The 15,747-nt window shown below is 44.0% G+C and overlaps 1 protein-coding gene across 4 annotated transcripts in view; it reads left to right on the top strand.

Moving 5' to 3' along the window:
• The window catches only part of nicn1 (nicolin 1), a 28,028-nt gene extending 12,525 nt beyond the window's left edge, over positions 1-15,503 (top strand). For 3 of the 4 annotated variants that reach the window (XM_078203113.1, XM_078203096.1, XM_078203103.1), the window contains 4 exons: positions 3,577-3,696; positions 10,197-10,259; positions 12,753-12,857; positions 13,843-14,315. In XM_078203113.1, coding sequence (XP_078059239.1) covers positions 3,577-3,696; positions 10,197-10,259; positions 12,753-12,857; positions 13,843-13,884 — 330 coding nt within the window. In that variant the 3' untranslated portion in view covers positions 13,885-14,315. Of the gene's footprint in view, positions 1-3,576; positions 3,697-10,196; positions 10,260-12,752; positions 12,858-13,842 lie in introns of all 4 variants that reach the window. The other variant, XM_078203095.1, reaches the window with a different exon arrangement.
• The last annotated feature ends 244 nt before the right edge of the window (positions 15,504-15,747 follow it).

Here is a 15,747-nt window from a genome sequence, read left to right as displayed (position 1 = left end):
AATGAGGGTATTGGTATGGAATTCAGGGAGAGAGACTGAGCGATTCTTGAGCAAATTGACATAGGGAAGGACAAGGTATTGGAGTTGTTAGCACAAGTTTATTTATTAGTGTCACAAGTAGGCTTACATTAATACTGCAATGAAGTTACTGTGAAAATCCCCTAGTCGCCACCTGTTTGGGTGCACTGAGGGAGAATTTAGCATGGCCAATGCACCTAACCAGCACGTCTTTCAGACTGTGGGAGGAAACCAGAGCACCCGGAGGAAACCCACACAGACATGGGGAGAACATACATACAGTGACCCAAGCCGGGAATCGAACCCAGGTCCCAAGCGTTGTGAGGCAACAGTGCTAATCACTGTGCCACCATGGCTTAAAAGTAGATAAAATTTCAGGTCCGGATGAATTATGCCCCAGGCTGCTGTGGGAGGTGAGAGAGGAGATTGCTGGGGCTCTGACCCAAATTTTAAATTCCACTCTAACCAAGGGGAGAGGACTGGAGAACAGCTAATGGAGTTTCGCTACTTAAGAAGGGGTGTAGAGATAAACCAAGGAACTACAGATCAGTGAGTCTCACATTATTGGTAGGGAAACTATTGGGGAAACCTCTGAAGGAGAGCATCCAGGAGAGGCAAGGATTGATCAGGGATAGTCAGCAGGGCTTCCCCAGAGAGGTCATGCCTAACAAATTTGATTGAATTTTTTGAGGAGGTGACCAAGTGTGTAGATGAGGGTAGTGCAGTTGATGTAGTTTATATGGATTTCAGCAAAGCCTTTGACAAGGTCCCACATGGGAGACTTGTAAAGAAGGAAAATGCATATGGGATACAGGGAAATTTGATAAAGTAGATTCAAAATTGCCTAGTTATAGGAGACAGAAGATGATACAGAAGGCTACTTTAGTGACTGGAAACCAGTGTTAAGTGGCGTACCACAGGGATCTGTGCTGGGCCCCCTATTTGTCATTTATATAAACGACATAGATGACTATGTGGGGGGTAGGATTAGTAAGTTTGTGGATGACACAAAGATTGGTCGGGTGGTTAACAGTGAGGCGGAGTATCTTGGGCTACAAGAAGATGTAGACAGAATTGTTAGATGGGCAGATAAGTGGCAGATCGAATTTAGCCCTGAAAAGTTTGAGGTGATACACTTTGGAAGGAGCAATTTGACAAGGAAATATTCAATGAATAGCATGATACAAAGAGACCTTGGCATGTTTGCCTCTGAAGACGGAAAGGCATGTTAGTAGAGTGGTGAAAAAGGCATATGGCATACTTGCCTTTATCAATCAAGGCGTGGATTACAAAAGCAGGGAAGTTATGTTGGAGTTGTATAGAACTTTGGTGAGGCCACAGCTGGAGTACTGTGTGCAGTTCTAGTGGTCACATTATCGGAAGGATGTGATTACACTGGATGCAGAGGAGATTCACCAGGATGTTGCCTGGGATGGAGCATTTAAGTTATGAAGAAAAGTTGGATAGGTTTGGATTGTTTTTGTTGGAGCAGAGAAGACTGAGGGATGACCTGATTGAGGTGTACAAGATTATGAGGGCAAGGATAGAGTGGATAGGGAGCAGCTATTCCCCTTAGTTGAAGGGTCAGTCATGAAGGGACATAGGTTCAAGGTGAGGGGCAGCAAGTTTAGGGGGGAGATGTGAGGGAAAGCTTTTTTACCCAGAGGGTGGTGATGGTCTGGAATGCTGTTGCCTGGGAGAGTGGTAGAGGCAGGTTGCCTCACATCCTTTAAAAAGTACCTGGATGAGCACTTGGCATGTCATAACATTCAAGGCTATGGGCCAAGTGCTGGTAAATGAGATTAGGGGGAAGGTCAATTGTTTCTCGCATGTCGGTGCAGACTCGATGGGCTAAAGGACCTCTTCTGCATTGAATGATTGTATGAAGACAGATCGCTAGTTCCAGTAGAATCCTGAAGGTTCTCTCGAACAGAGCTTCGTCATGGAGGTAAATAGAGCTAGTTCAGTCCTTCTAGTCTCAGCCTCTCCGGTTTCCATAGGTAGGCAAGTTCCACTGAGATGCAATTCCTAGCTGGTTCCTGATAACAATACCTCAGGGAAGGTACGGAGATTTTCATTTTCTTATTTCAGTCCCAACTGAATTCACAACAGGTTCAAAACTTAAGATCATTTTTGTATGTGATTACCAGTAAACCTCTAGCCTTTGCCTTTAGACCAGTTTTTCCATCAATTAAAATAATTACAGTGGTAGCAAGCAAACAGCTTTTTCCCATAAAGTACCTGGCCAGGTGATTTCTTTGAAAAGACATGCTTGCTCCCAGTCCAAAGGTGAACTTATCTCACTTCTTGAAGAAGTGTACAAATAATGCAATGCCCTTCCAAATTTTAAGAGAAAAATACGGTTCTTGAAGCTATGGGCCGTGATTCTCCCAATTGCACTCAAGTGCTGCCATTAGTGGGAAAATCAGAAAGATTCCCGCTGGTGCTGGCAGTGTTTACCAGATCCTATTCAGCTCATTTAAATGAGCTCCCTCTCCCATAGGAATCACTCTGCGCTGAATGGCCCATGCCCCAATTCCAGCAGTTCAATGGTCAGACAGTCACAACCACTTTCTGTTTTTCATTGTCACAAGAACTGAAGGAACAAGGTCCTTGGTCAGATCACTGCGTGAAGCATTTCATGTTACACCTTTCATCAGACCAATATTTTTGATTTGGAACGCTGGATTAACCTCGTTGTATTGCAGCAAGGACCCATAAACAAACATTCAATCCTGTAAGTGAAATGTTGCTCAAAAATTCAGCTCATAAAACTAAAGATATTAAATGCAATGTCCAGGTAAATCACCACAGACTCATTAGGTATGGTTAGTATACTCCATGCATCCTTTTTCAAACAACCGTGGGTGTGTGAATTTGTACATGCTCAGTTCTTTTTTGAAGTCACTATCTTGTTCGGTTTGGTAACTTGCCCAACAGCTGAGAAAATCAACATAGGCAACTTACACAGAAAAAAGGACATAAAATGACAATAATAAAAGCAAAATACTGAGGATGATAGAAATCTGAAATAAAAATAGAAAACGCTGGAAAAATTCAGCAGGTCTGGTAGCATCTGTGGAGAGAGAAATGGAGTTAATGTTTCTAGTCTGGATGACTCATCTTTCGATTCAAATTGGAAGCAATGACAAATTGCTTCATTTTGACTATCCTGTCCCAGCATGGTGTAACTTAAACACGCATTCAGTTCCCACCAGCTGTCCTGCAATCGATCTCCAGAAGTGAAAGGGAGAAAGAGAGGGTATTCAGGTTCCTTAGCCCATCAGTGGTTGAAAGCTATGACTTAGCTAGTGACGGACTGCTTGGTGTTTTAGTCGGTGTCAGAGGCGTGGGATCAAAATGCCACTTGCCTCCAATTCTTGGAGTTTGCTGCTAACTTTGGAGCTGCTGTTAGCAATAAATGGGCAATGTAATACTCTGCTATATTTCCAGCAGGTTACCAAAATTATTACTGTGCAGTGAGACAGTGGGATTTTGTCAAGCATTTGTAACACGTTGTTAAGTTGACTGACTATGTATATTGGGCTTTAACCATAGATGCTGTTTGAACCAGATGACGTAATGACAGTGCGCCTGATCCTGCGGCAACCATCTCCAGTCTGGCTGAACTTTACAATAGAAGACATCAAAATGTATGAGTGTGACCATGACAAGGATGTAAGTATCAGTACTGAGCATCTTTTTTAAGATAGCCACCTGGAAAATATTAAAACTTGTCTTTGGGACAACACAAAACATGAAATAACATGGAACATGTTGATATGGAAATTGTAGCAAGATAGGGACTTATGACAATTTATATGGCAAAAGATAAATAGAATTTCTGCAGTTTGTTCCCAGTAATGTTTACTTGAACCTTAACATGGCCTTGTCCAGCTTTTGCTCGGGGGGCCATATTTCCATATTTTTCTCATTCAAATTCTGGAAGATAAGATTTGGCACAACAATAAACTGAATATAAAAAAAGGTGTGGATTTTAAGAAAAGAAATAATTGCTGAACAAATGTACAGCACAGTCTTAGCGATAAATAGTTAAATTAAAAGAGTAATAAAAATCAACAGGGTGTGAGAGGGTCAGTATATGTGGGTGGGTCAGTGTGAGTATGTGTGTATGGTGAGTGAGTAAGAAAACTGAGATTAAGCGTAAGGCAGACTCACACTCACAGTCCCTCGCACACACCCCCACACACTCATTCAGTTCCTCTCACTAACCCGCAAACATTCACTCAGTGTCTCCCACTCACCCCCACTCACTTAGTCCCTCTCGCACACACCCCCACTCACTCAGTATCTCCCACTCACCCCCACACACTCAGTCCCTCTCGCACACACCCCCACTCACTCAGTATCTCCCACTCACCCCCACACACTCACTCAGTACCTAACACTCACCCCAACACATTCACTCAATGACTTACACTCCCCCACACACTCACTCAGTCTTTCACACACATCCCCATGCACTCACTTAAGTGGATCATTGTCCAGCAGCTCAAAACCCAACAACCCTTTTATCCCCAGACCTTGCCTTCCTCAATCATAGAAACTAGAAACAGGAGTAGGCCATTTGCCCTTCCAGCCTGCTCCGCCATTCATTTTGATCATGGCTGATCATCAAATTCAATATCTTGATCCCCTTTTCCCCTCATATCCCTTGATTCCTTTAGCCCTTAGAGCTATACCAAATTTCTTCTTGAAATCAGAGGTTTTGGCCTCAACTACATTCTGTTGTAGTGAATTCTACACATTCACCACCCTCTGGGTGAATAAATTTCTCCTCATCTCAATTCTAAAAGGTTTACCTCTTATCCTTAAACTATGACCCTTAGTTCTGGACTCCCCCACCATTGGGAACATTCTTTCTGAATCTACCCTGTCTAACCCTGTTAGAATTTTATGATTTTCTATGAGATCCTCTCTTACTCATCCAAACTCCGGTGAGTATAATCCTAACCGACTTAGTCTCTGCTCATATGACAGACCTGCCATTCCAGGATAAAGTTTTGCTGTACTCCCTCTATAGCAAGGATATCCTTCTTCAGATAAGGGCACTAAAACTGCACACAATACTCCAAGTGTGACCCCACCAATGCCCTATACAATTGCAGCAAAACATCCCTATCTTTATATTCAAATCCTCTCACCATGAAGGCCAACATACCATTTGCCTTCTGTACTGCTTGTTGTACCTGCACACTTACAGCGACTGATGCACGAGGATACCAAGGTCTCAGAGTATCCACCTCTCTCAATTTACACCCATTCAAGTGATAATCTGTCTTCCTATTATTGCTACCAAATTGGATAACCTCACATTTATCCACATTATACTGCATCTGCCATGCTTATGCCCACACACTTAGCCTGTCCAAATCACGCTGAAGCATCTCTGCATCCTCCTCACAGCTCACTCTCCCACCCAATTTTGTATCATCTGCAAATTTGGAGATAATACATTCAGTTCCCTCTTCCAAATCATAAATATATGTGAACAGTTGGGGTCCTAGCACAGATCCTTGCGGAACCCCACTAGCCAATCAGAAAATGACCCATTTATGCCAACTCTTTGCTTCCTATCTGACGACCAGCTTTCTATGCATCTCAAGACATTTCCTGCAATCCCATGTGCTTTAACGTCACATAGGGCCTGATTTTACCAGTGCTGAATCTGGACGTAATTCAGATCCGACTTGGAAATCTGCTTTCAGGTGCTCCCAAATGCACTTAGCTTGAAAAAAAAATTGCAAGTCTGAATTGTGCTGTGGGCGGGGCTCAGCGCACCCAAAACGATTGGACCTCTGAACTGCGCATGCGCAGTTAGAAAAAAATTTGAAAAAGCGCACCCGTGTCAGATTGCACCTGGGCCTCAGAAAGCAGAGAAAATGGATTGGGAGTGAAAAGCGGGAGCGATGGTCCCCACAGCTATCACTGTCCCCCTTATCCACCCCCCCCGCTACCCAGACCAATCGCGAGCCCCTGCCCCCCCACCGATCGCCCATACAGTAGCAGTAGACCCCCCCCCCCGAGATACATCTAACCTGCCTCCCTTCCCCCTCCCCAGAGAACGATCTGGCCTCCCCCCCCCTTCCCCCAGAGAATGATCTGGCCTCACTCACTCCCCCGCCCCAAACCAAAGAATGATCTGGCCTCACTCCCTCTCCCTTCCCCCCCCCAGAGAACGATCTGGCCTCACTCCCTCTCCCCCACCAACCAGACAACGATCTGCTCTCCCCTTCCCCCCCCCCCCCCGCCTCCCAACCAGACAATGATCGGGCCTCCCTCCCCTCCACCAGAGAATGATCTGACCCACCTCCCTCTCCCCCCCGCCACCCCACCATCGATCTGAGTCAGAGAGCTGTTGGAAGTGCTGAACCCATCTCTTCAGCAGCTGGAACGCCCGAAACAGACTTTTATTCAGCATGCCCATTTCGGCGCGATTCCGGATTGGCGAACGTGATGGTAAAGGGGGAAATGCTGATAAAGTTGGGCGGGCAGTTCGTTACTTCAATTGAAATGCATGCAAATGCATTTAAATCACCGTTGCACCCGTTTCGGCCGTGAATCGGATCACGGCCATTCCCAGGTCTCGGTAAAGTGGCCATCTGCGCGGGCGCGGATCACGTTAATGGCCTCACACCCAAATTTACCACGTTTTCGTGCCTGAAAACGGGCGCGGCGCAATGGTAAAATCGGGCCCATAGTATTCTGTTATGTGAGACCTTGTCAGAAGCCTTCTGAAAGTAAATAAACCACATCCACTTGTTCTCTTCCGTCAACTCTACTAGTTACAACCTCAAAGAATTCCATAGATCCGTCAAGCATGATTTCCCCTTTTTAAATCCATGCTGACTTTGTCTGATTATACCACTGCCTTCCAAATGCTAGGTCATGAAATCCTTGATAATGGACTTCCCCAACTTCCAGTACCGACGTTAGGCTTACTGGTCTGTAGTTCCCTGTTTTCTCTCTGCCTCCCGTTTTCAATAATGGGTTTACATTAGCTACCCTCCAATCTGCAGTCCAGAGTCCAAAGAATTTTGGAAAATAACCACCAGTGCATCTACTGTTTCCAGGGTCACTTCCTTAAGTACTCTGAGATGAAGATTATCAGGACCTGGAGATTTATCCACCTTCAATCCCATCAATTTCCCCAAAACCATTTCTCTGCTCATGCTGATTTCCTTCAGATCCTCACCAAAACTCATTTCTCTCAGAACTTCTGGTCCATTATTCATGTCGTCCTTTGTGAAGACTGAAGCAAAGTACGAATGTAATTCCTCGGCCATTTCTTTATTCCCCGTTATGAATTCTCCCTTTTCTGACTGTAAGGGGCCTACATTCGTTTTTGTCAATCTTTTTCTTTTTACATATCTATAGAAACTTTTACAGTCAGTTTTTATGTTCCCTGCTATCTTACTTTCATACTCTATTTTTCCTTTCTTAATCGATCCTTTGGTCTTCCTTTGCTGAATTTAAAACTGTAAGAAGTCTCACAACACAGGGGGGTTAACAACAGATTTAATTGGAATCACGAGCTTTCGGAGCGCTGCTTCTTCCTCAGCGAAGGAAGGAGCAGCGCTCCAAAAGCTCGTGATCCAAATAAACCTGTTGGATTTTAACCTGGTGTTGTGAAACTTCTTACTGTGCTCACCCCAGTCCAACGCCAGCATCTCCACATCATGAATTTAAAACTACCCCCAATCCTCAGGCCTATTGCTTTTCCTTGCCAATTGATATGCTTCTTCCTTGAATCTGATACTATCTCTAATTTCCCTTGTAAGACCTGGTTTGGCCACAATTCCCTTACCATTCTTGCGCCAAACAGGAATAAACAACTTCTGGAGTTCACCTATTCGTTCTTTAAATGCCTGCCATTGCTTGTCCACTGTCTTTTTCAGTAATGTTTCCCAGTCCATCGTGGCCAATTCATGCCTCATACCATCAGAGTTACCTCTTGAGATCAGGACCCTGGTCTCAGAATCAACTGCATCACTGTCCACTTTGACAAAGAATTCTACCATATTATGGTCACTCATCCCCTAGGGTTCTCTCTCAACTAAATTGCCAACTAATCCTTTCTCATTGTACAATGCCCAGTCCAAGATGGCCTGTTCCCTTGTTGGTTCCTCAACGTATTGCTCCAGAAAACCATCCCATATGCGCTCTAGAAATTCCTCCTTTATTGTGGTGACTAATTTGACTCTCCCAGTCTATATGCAGATTAAAGTCACCCATAATCACAGACGTTCCTTTATCACATGCATCTCTGATTTCCTGTCTAATGCTCTTCCCAATATTATCACAACAGCTTGATGGTCTGTATACCACCCCCACCAATGCTTTTTGCCCCTTGTTGTTTCTTAACTCAACCCATACAGATTCCACATTATCTATGCTAATATCTTTCCTCAATATCATATCAATATAATCTTTGATCAACAATGCAACTCCTTTCCCTTGGCACATCTTCCCTTCAACTGTTTCCTCCTGTCTCATGAACTGTGCTCCCCTTCCCCACCTCCGAGGCTCACCTTTACATCACACCAAGGTGATTGGCTTGGGTTGGCAGTGTCAGCGGGTCTGCTCAGAAGCAGGAGGGTGAAGAAGATTCACTGAAAAAAGCTGTGCTGCTCTTCATCATCAGAAAGTGTCTGACTCCTGTCTTTCCTATGACATTTCCCTGAGCTCCCAGCTCATTCCTCGGGGTGTGATGGGGGCATTTTTGTCTAGGTCATGTTGGAAGGGGGGCGGTTGCTGGGAAGGAATGGAAACAGGCTCAAAGAATGGTGATGGTGTCAAACCAGAATGTCTAAGACTGGTGCTCTCACGGCCTCCCACATCTGAGTGAGGTATAGGGCCTGTGGGAATCATTTGCCACCACCCCCGACTGCTGAGTGGAAGCACAGAGAGTGACAGCAAACTTGATCTGGATGTGAAAAGTGGTTTGATTGTGATACTTTACATTTGGTGCCCCTTCTCCCTAACCACCGCTGTGTGACTGCACCCATGCCAACTCAGTGGTCTTGCATCTTCCTGATGCTAGGTTCCTTCCTGCTCGTTCTAGGTGTATGGATCAGAAGTGGAAGCGGTCTACTGCTTTCTGCACCCTGTGATACCCTTGACAGGCATCCCAGTGGAAGGCCCTGGGATGGGCTGCCGCACCGCCTGCTCCCTCGGGTGCTCGCAGGCCCCTAGGTCACTCCATGGGAGATGGACTGAACTCCAGATACCTCAATGTCAGCTGGTGATGCCTGTCCCGCCATTTTCTGAGCCATGTTGCTGATACCCTCAGCCATGGTCCTCCATGACTGGGTCATGTCTCTGATTGAATGTAAATACAGTAAGAAGTCTCACAACACCAGGTTAAAGTCCAACAGGTTTATTTTGGTAGCAAAATAAACCTGTTGGACTTTAACCTGGTGTTGTGAGACTTCTTACTGTGTTTACCCCAGTCCAACGCCAGCATCTCCACATCTGACTGAGTGGGCCAGGCTATCAAAGCCATCACCTATGGTCCTCTGTGACTGGGACATGTCCCTCAGCGAGTGGGCTATGCTGCCGTTGCTCCCCGGCTCCCTCGCCCTTTTGACCCTGCCCTCCCACCTGCACCCCTCCCCCCTCCCCCCTCCCTCCCCTCCCATGCCCTCCCCCCCACCCTCCCCCCTCACCCTCCCCCACCCCCTCCTCCCCCACCCTCCCCCAACCCCCAATCCTGCTCTCTCCCTTCCCCCCTCTCCCCCCCTCCCTCCCCCCCCTCCCTTCCCCCTCTCCCTCTCTCCCCCCCTCTCCCTCTCCCCCACTCTTCCTCCCCCCACTCTCCCTCCCTTTCCCTCCCTCCCAACTGTACCCGAAGGAGCTGTGCTCCATCTGGAAGAGAAGAGGGAATGAAATTGCGAGGACAATTAACAGTGAGATGGAAATAAATTTGACCAAGATAGAGAATTGAATTGCATTTAATTATTTTTCTTGTCTTTTATCTGTGGGGTTAATATTCGGAAATCAGTTTAAGTAAATACAATATCGACTATTTCAGCCAAAGGAACAATGCACCTGGGAGTCCTTTGGGATTTGCCAGAATTTAATGATTAAATTTGTAAAGCGTAATAGATTTAGATTTCTTTTTTAATGGTTTGCATGCGATTATTTCTGTTTTACAGAAGGTGCAGGGACCATGGCTTTCTCAGCTTTCTCCTCTAGAGCGACCTTTAAACTTGCGTGAAGTGAGTATGACGTAGATTTTTGTAATTTGAAATATAACGGCACCATATAACTTCAGGAAGAGTAAAAAGTCTGTACCTGAAACACTAATCTGTTTCTCCTCTGTTCAGATGTCGTTGAATCTCCTCTCTTTATTTCTTTCACTTGCAGTTTTTGTTTTACTTCTATTTTTGACTTCAATGATCCCCCAAATGTATTTATCCAGTTCCTCTGTGATCTCAAATCCAATGCAACCTCTCCAGTCCGGAATGCTTGGGACCGAGGAATTTCTGGATTTTGGAGGTTCCTAGCTTCTAGCATAACACTAGAATACCTAACCACAAATGTATGAACTGGATATAAATGTGTACCTGAGACATAAAACGGTGACAAAACATTATAAAACACTAATAAAAATAATTTATTTATCCAGACACGGTGGGTAAGATTCTCCAGCCTCCCAGTCGCGTGTTTCCTGGTGATGGAAGGTGCTATTCAACAGTGGCAGGATCCTCTGGTCCCACCATTGTCAATGGGATTTCCCATTGATATCACCCCATGCCACTGCAAAACCCATGGGCAGGGGCGCGCTGCTGGCGGGGCCGGAGAATCCCACTGGCGTGAACGGCCGGAGAATTCCAGCTGGTATCTTCCATGTTTCCAAACTACTGCACTGTATAAAACAAGCTGCAAATGGAGTGAGGACAGAAAATGGCAGGTGATGGGGGCCATAGTGACAGTAGACAGGAAAACACAGCACCTGGTCACAGTTGAACACAGGAATCAGAATTAACACTAGCAAAAGGTCTAGGCTGGGAAAACATTCAATGTAAAAACTGAACAATTTCTTTTCCCAGAAATGTGCTGCTGTACCACTGTGGAAGGCTTTGATTTTTAATCTTAGTTCCTATCTAATTAGCCAACATTTCTTCCTCTGCCTTGTTTCTCTTTCCTATGTCACAATCTGTTGCAATGCCACCAGTGTCGAGTCTGAGTGTTTTGGGACCTGCTCAAAAAATTCCCAGCCAACTGGATTTTGGATTTCAGGACAGGGCAAGTTACAGCATATAATGTGAAAGTGCTGCATGTAAAAACATTGCTATAACACGGTTTAAGAAAATAAATGCTTCCAGATATCAGTGAGAAGGGTGTGCCTGTTTCTCAAAATTGTCTATCTATCCTTGTGTGATGTATGACAGTGATGCTTGTAAATCATTCTGCACTTCCAGGTGGGATCTGCTCTTCATCTTCATTGCTGACATTAGCAGAAAGTGACATTTCGGAAAGATAGCAACAATTTTTCATCACTTATTTTATAAACTCTTATTAACACATACATTGCAGCAACAGATCACCAAAACTGGGAAGGTGTTTATCCTGAAACATAATTTTCAGTGAGCACTGGCAGCACAGTCCCACCAACCCTGCTTCTGTTCTGCACATTGAAAATAGATCCCAACCCCAATCATACTTTGACTTGAAATGTCAGCGCTGTTCTTTCTTCACAGATACTGTCAGACCTGCTGAGATTTACCAGCATTTTCTGTTTTTGTGCCTATCGTCCTTGCCTGTGTTTATATTTTCAAAATAGACACTGAAGTATTCTGCCAATATTGTAAGAGGAGCAATGATTCTTTCTTTCACAGAAACAATTCTCATTGTGTTTACATCCAGAAACTATCAACAGCGGGAACATTTCTGAAACTCCATTGCTCAGTCTGGTTTTCCAAATTTCTTCCCAAATGGTGCAATCTAGTCACTTACTTCAACTATGGTTACATTGCTCCCTTGTAATGACAGATTGTGTATTTTTGCAGGTTTAAAAATGTCAGCAAGGTGTACAAGTTTTGTTATCCATAATTGGTTAGAGATGTATTCAGCTACTGCAGGATTGTGTTAATTTTTGGATTTATGTTAATGTTTTACGAAATGAATCATGTAATCCACCTGCTCCATGTACTGTTCTCCATGCATTGTATCACCCACCTTCCACATTCCTGCTCCCGCTTCCTGTTCTTCACCACTTGCTCAGCACTGAGCTAGAAGTGGTCAGTTTTATTGAAAGAAAGCTTTTTGCTCTATGTTATCATGCTATAGTAGAAGACATGGGAAAAGATGTGGACCATTCAGCTCTTCAAGCCTGTTTCGCCATTCCATTATGTCATAGCTGATCTGGAAAAAGAAAATGCACAATGAGCAAGAACCATGAAAAAGCTAAATGGATTGAAATAAAGTAAGTATGAAGAAGCAGGCAGTACAAAGGGGAAGTCACTGATGCAATGACAACAGGACTTGCAGGAAGGAAGACATTATAGGAGGAAAGTATGGAGGAGAAAAATAGCTAATTGCAACACTGAAGAAGTGAGAGGAGAGAGCCATTTTGAATTGAAGGACCATGGTAAAGAACAGCATGAAATTGTGTGAAAAGGTCTACTAAATTACAAACATGGATACGGAGTGTAAGGTGCAGTCACTGCACTTTGTTCATTTATTCAACTATAAATGTCCTTTCACAGGGACTACCAGATCCAGAGGTTGTAGCTTCCAGTGTTCAGCAGATGTGGGTGTTAACTGAAATGGTCCGAAACAATCCAACAACCAACCGAGTTGGACGGTTTGATGTGAGTATTTTTATCTTTCCCTCAATGCAAGTTTAAAAGAGGCAGACCACTCCAGATAAATGTTATATTTATTCAGTCTAAACAGCAGCCTCAACATTAGGATGTTGTTTAAAAGGAAAAATGTTGCTCAGAGAGGATATGTTTCAATGCCCACTGCAATCTGCCAGCTTGTCAATATAATGAATTCAATTCATTATGTCAGTGTGTGCTGTGTAAGTTCACAGTCTATGGACATTGTAGGTTTAAGGGGAGAGGATGTTCCAAGGCTGTTACATTAGTTCCTGCCAGTACCAAAGTTGGGACAATGTTGATAGGCCACCTAGATCAATTCAAGGGTCAATCTGAGTCAGGAGCGAGGGAAGAAGCTTCTTGAAGCTGAAATGTTGCTGTTAGCTCTGAGGAGCTGAGTTGGGGTCTCACTGAAGCCCACTGTGTCATTTGGTAGCTCTGGTGCTCAGAAGGAGCCTTGGGAGCCATTGATAGCTCAGTGCAGCCAAGAATTGGGGCTCACAAAATCCTAAGTGACTGGGTGTTTAGAAACAGGGGGAAGAGGCTCCAGGCTCAAGTGTGGTGGTGAGCAGTCTCCAGGCAGTCAAGGCTCAGGAGAACAACTGAGGAACAAACCCTGAACAGTGATTCTGAGGGGCTTTGAGAAAGTTCCGAGATGAGATCTTTGGAAATATAGAATTGGAATCCCTTGTTAAGGAGTGTTTAAAGAGGTTGTGTAACTCAGTGAATACTAACATCTGAGTGGGTTCTTGAGAAATCCATTTCTAGTATAATTTACTGTGTAGTATGTGTTCAACCAGTTTCTGTTCATTCACATTATCGCATGCTTACCCTGAATGTTAGAGTATGAGATATGAAGTCAGGTAAAGAGCTGCAAGGGAGGAAAAGAAAGATTATTGAAAGATTAGAAAAAGGACAAGGAATTGAGATGCAGACCGAATTTGAAGGAAACATCTTTACTTTATCCTGTCCACAGGTGGATGGTTCCTATAATGTCAACCTGCTATCCTATACCTGACTGACTCATCATACTGTACTGTTCCTGCTGGGAGGACCAGAGGGTTCAGAACTCCATTTGTGACTGCGTACAGGTCCAAATGAAAAATACTTGATGCCACGGCTGAAAATAGGAGTGAAACAGGAGCTAGTTTTCTGCTATTTGCCTGAGTGGGAACTGTTCTGTATCAACTCCACTAGTGTTTTATATGTACTGAATACATGTAATATACTCTTATTCTAAATGTATGTTTTAGTAAAAAGAGCCATTGTTAAGTTTTGCAGGTTTTTCAGATTATCTGGACCCAAAGCTAGTATCAGATTTCCTGTTTTGCATAATCACATATTAAAGAGTGCCTGTTTAATGTTTAAGTTCAGTTCAAGAATACTTTAGCTCTCTCAGGCTACATTGTTGATGGTGTAAAAAATAAACACTGCTTTTATCTGCCGTAGAATTGCCTTTAAAAAAATGAAATAACCAAAATATCAGAAAAGCTGGGGAGAAAATGACCAATGGATTGAAATGGAAGCTCACCTGACACTGTGATTGTGGAGGGCTGCATAATGCTGCCATGTCCCCATGCTTTGATTGCAAAATGTAAAAACAAATTTTTGGCTGCAAAATGATAAAATGAGATTTTTCACTCCCACCAAGAACAGGAACACAAAATTTCCCCCCTTGTGAAAGTGGCTGAATTCTTTTAGTCAGAGAACTTGAAAGGGATCTTCTCACACCTGCAGCTTCTTAGAGGAAAAGGGCTTCTGCAGAATGGAGTGCTGCTGGGATTTGGAAGTGCAGAGGGTGTCCAGATTAAAGTGACCAGGCCATTTCAAAGTTTTCTACAGTTGACAGATAGGAATGAAGATTTGATTAATGAGATGTCTGAAATCACTATGCCAGGAATGATCTTTAGGTTTCCTAGGGCTAGAAGGGGAAGTCCAGCCAAGAAACCCCCAGCCTAGAAATGGCAGAGGGCACTTCACTTACCTCCTTGACCTCTCCCCAAGGGTCCAATGCACCAGGGTCATTACTAGGCTCAGTGCACCATTGGCACTGCTGTAGAAGTGGAGGTCGCGGCTCACCCTCGTGCCTGCGTGCTATAGGGGGAAATCCTATTTTACAGAGGTGGGGGATGATGGTCCTTTTCTGAGGGGATTGGTAGTGTTTCCCTTGTCAGCAGGGGGCGTCAATTCTGTAGGGAGGGTGGAACCGGTGGCACCGGCAGGACCACATTTTCCCCAGAGAATCGCGGCTATTAATTCTCTGCTCCTGATCTGCTGAACATTTACATTTTCTGTTTTTAATCTCGGATTTCCAGCACCTGCAGTATTTTGCTTTTGGACCAAAGTAATACATTGTTTAATTTTATTTGGGTGGGAGATTTACAAACTCCCAATCCAATGTAATTAACAGCCACGGACAAGTGCCAATATCCACACAAAAAGCAGACATCCCTAACAAACTTGACAGTTTCACAGACAGATATTCTGATGGTGGTGGATTTTCTTCCAATCGACAAAGATAAAGGTTTTGGTGGAGACAGAGTATTATCAGGATACTGACCAAACACAGAGGGTCCAGTGCCTCTTTAGTTTAAAGGCAAAATGTAATAATCATTGAAAAAATGTAAGATTTGTTGCAAGATGTTCCAGGTGTTTTATTTTGAATGGATGAAAATGTGCAAGGTGTGGTAGGCGTGCCTTTGATTTACAACCAGAGCCCTCTTTTACAACTATTGAATTTGAATTCCCCCAATTGAATTGGGAAATGCAAACCCATCACTAAGTAAGGCTTTGTGAAAAATCACTGAAGCTGAAAGAGATGCCAACTGAGTTTCAAATTATTAGAAATACATAAATTAAACAATGCATAAATAAAACACTT

Source organism: Mustelus asterias, chromosome 3, assembly GCF_964213995.1.
Source record: "Mustelus asterias chromosome 3, sMusAst1.hap1.1, whole genome shotgun sequence".
Taxonomy (NCBI): domain Eukaryota; kingdom Metazoa; phylum Chordata; class Chondrichthyes; order Carcharhiniformes; family Triakidae; genus Mustelus; species Mustelus asterias.
This window is presented reverse-complemented; position numbering and strand designations above follow the sequence as displayed.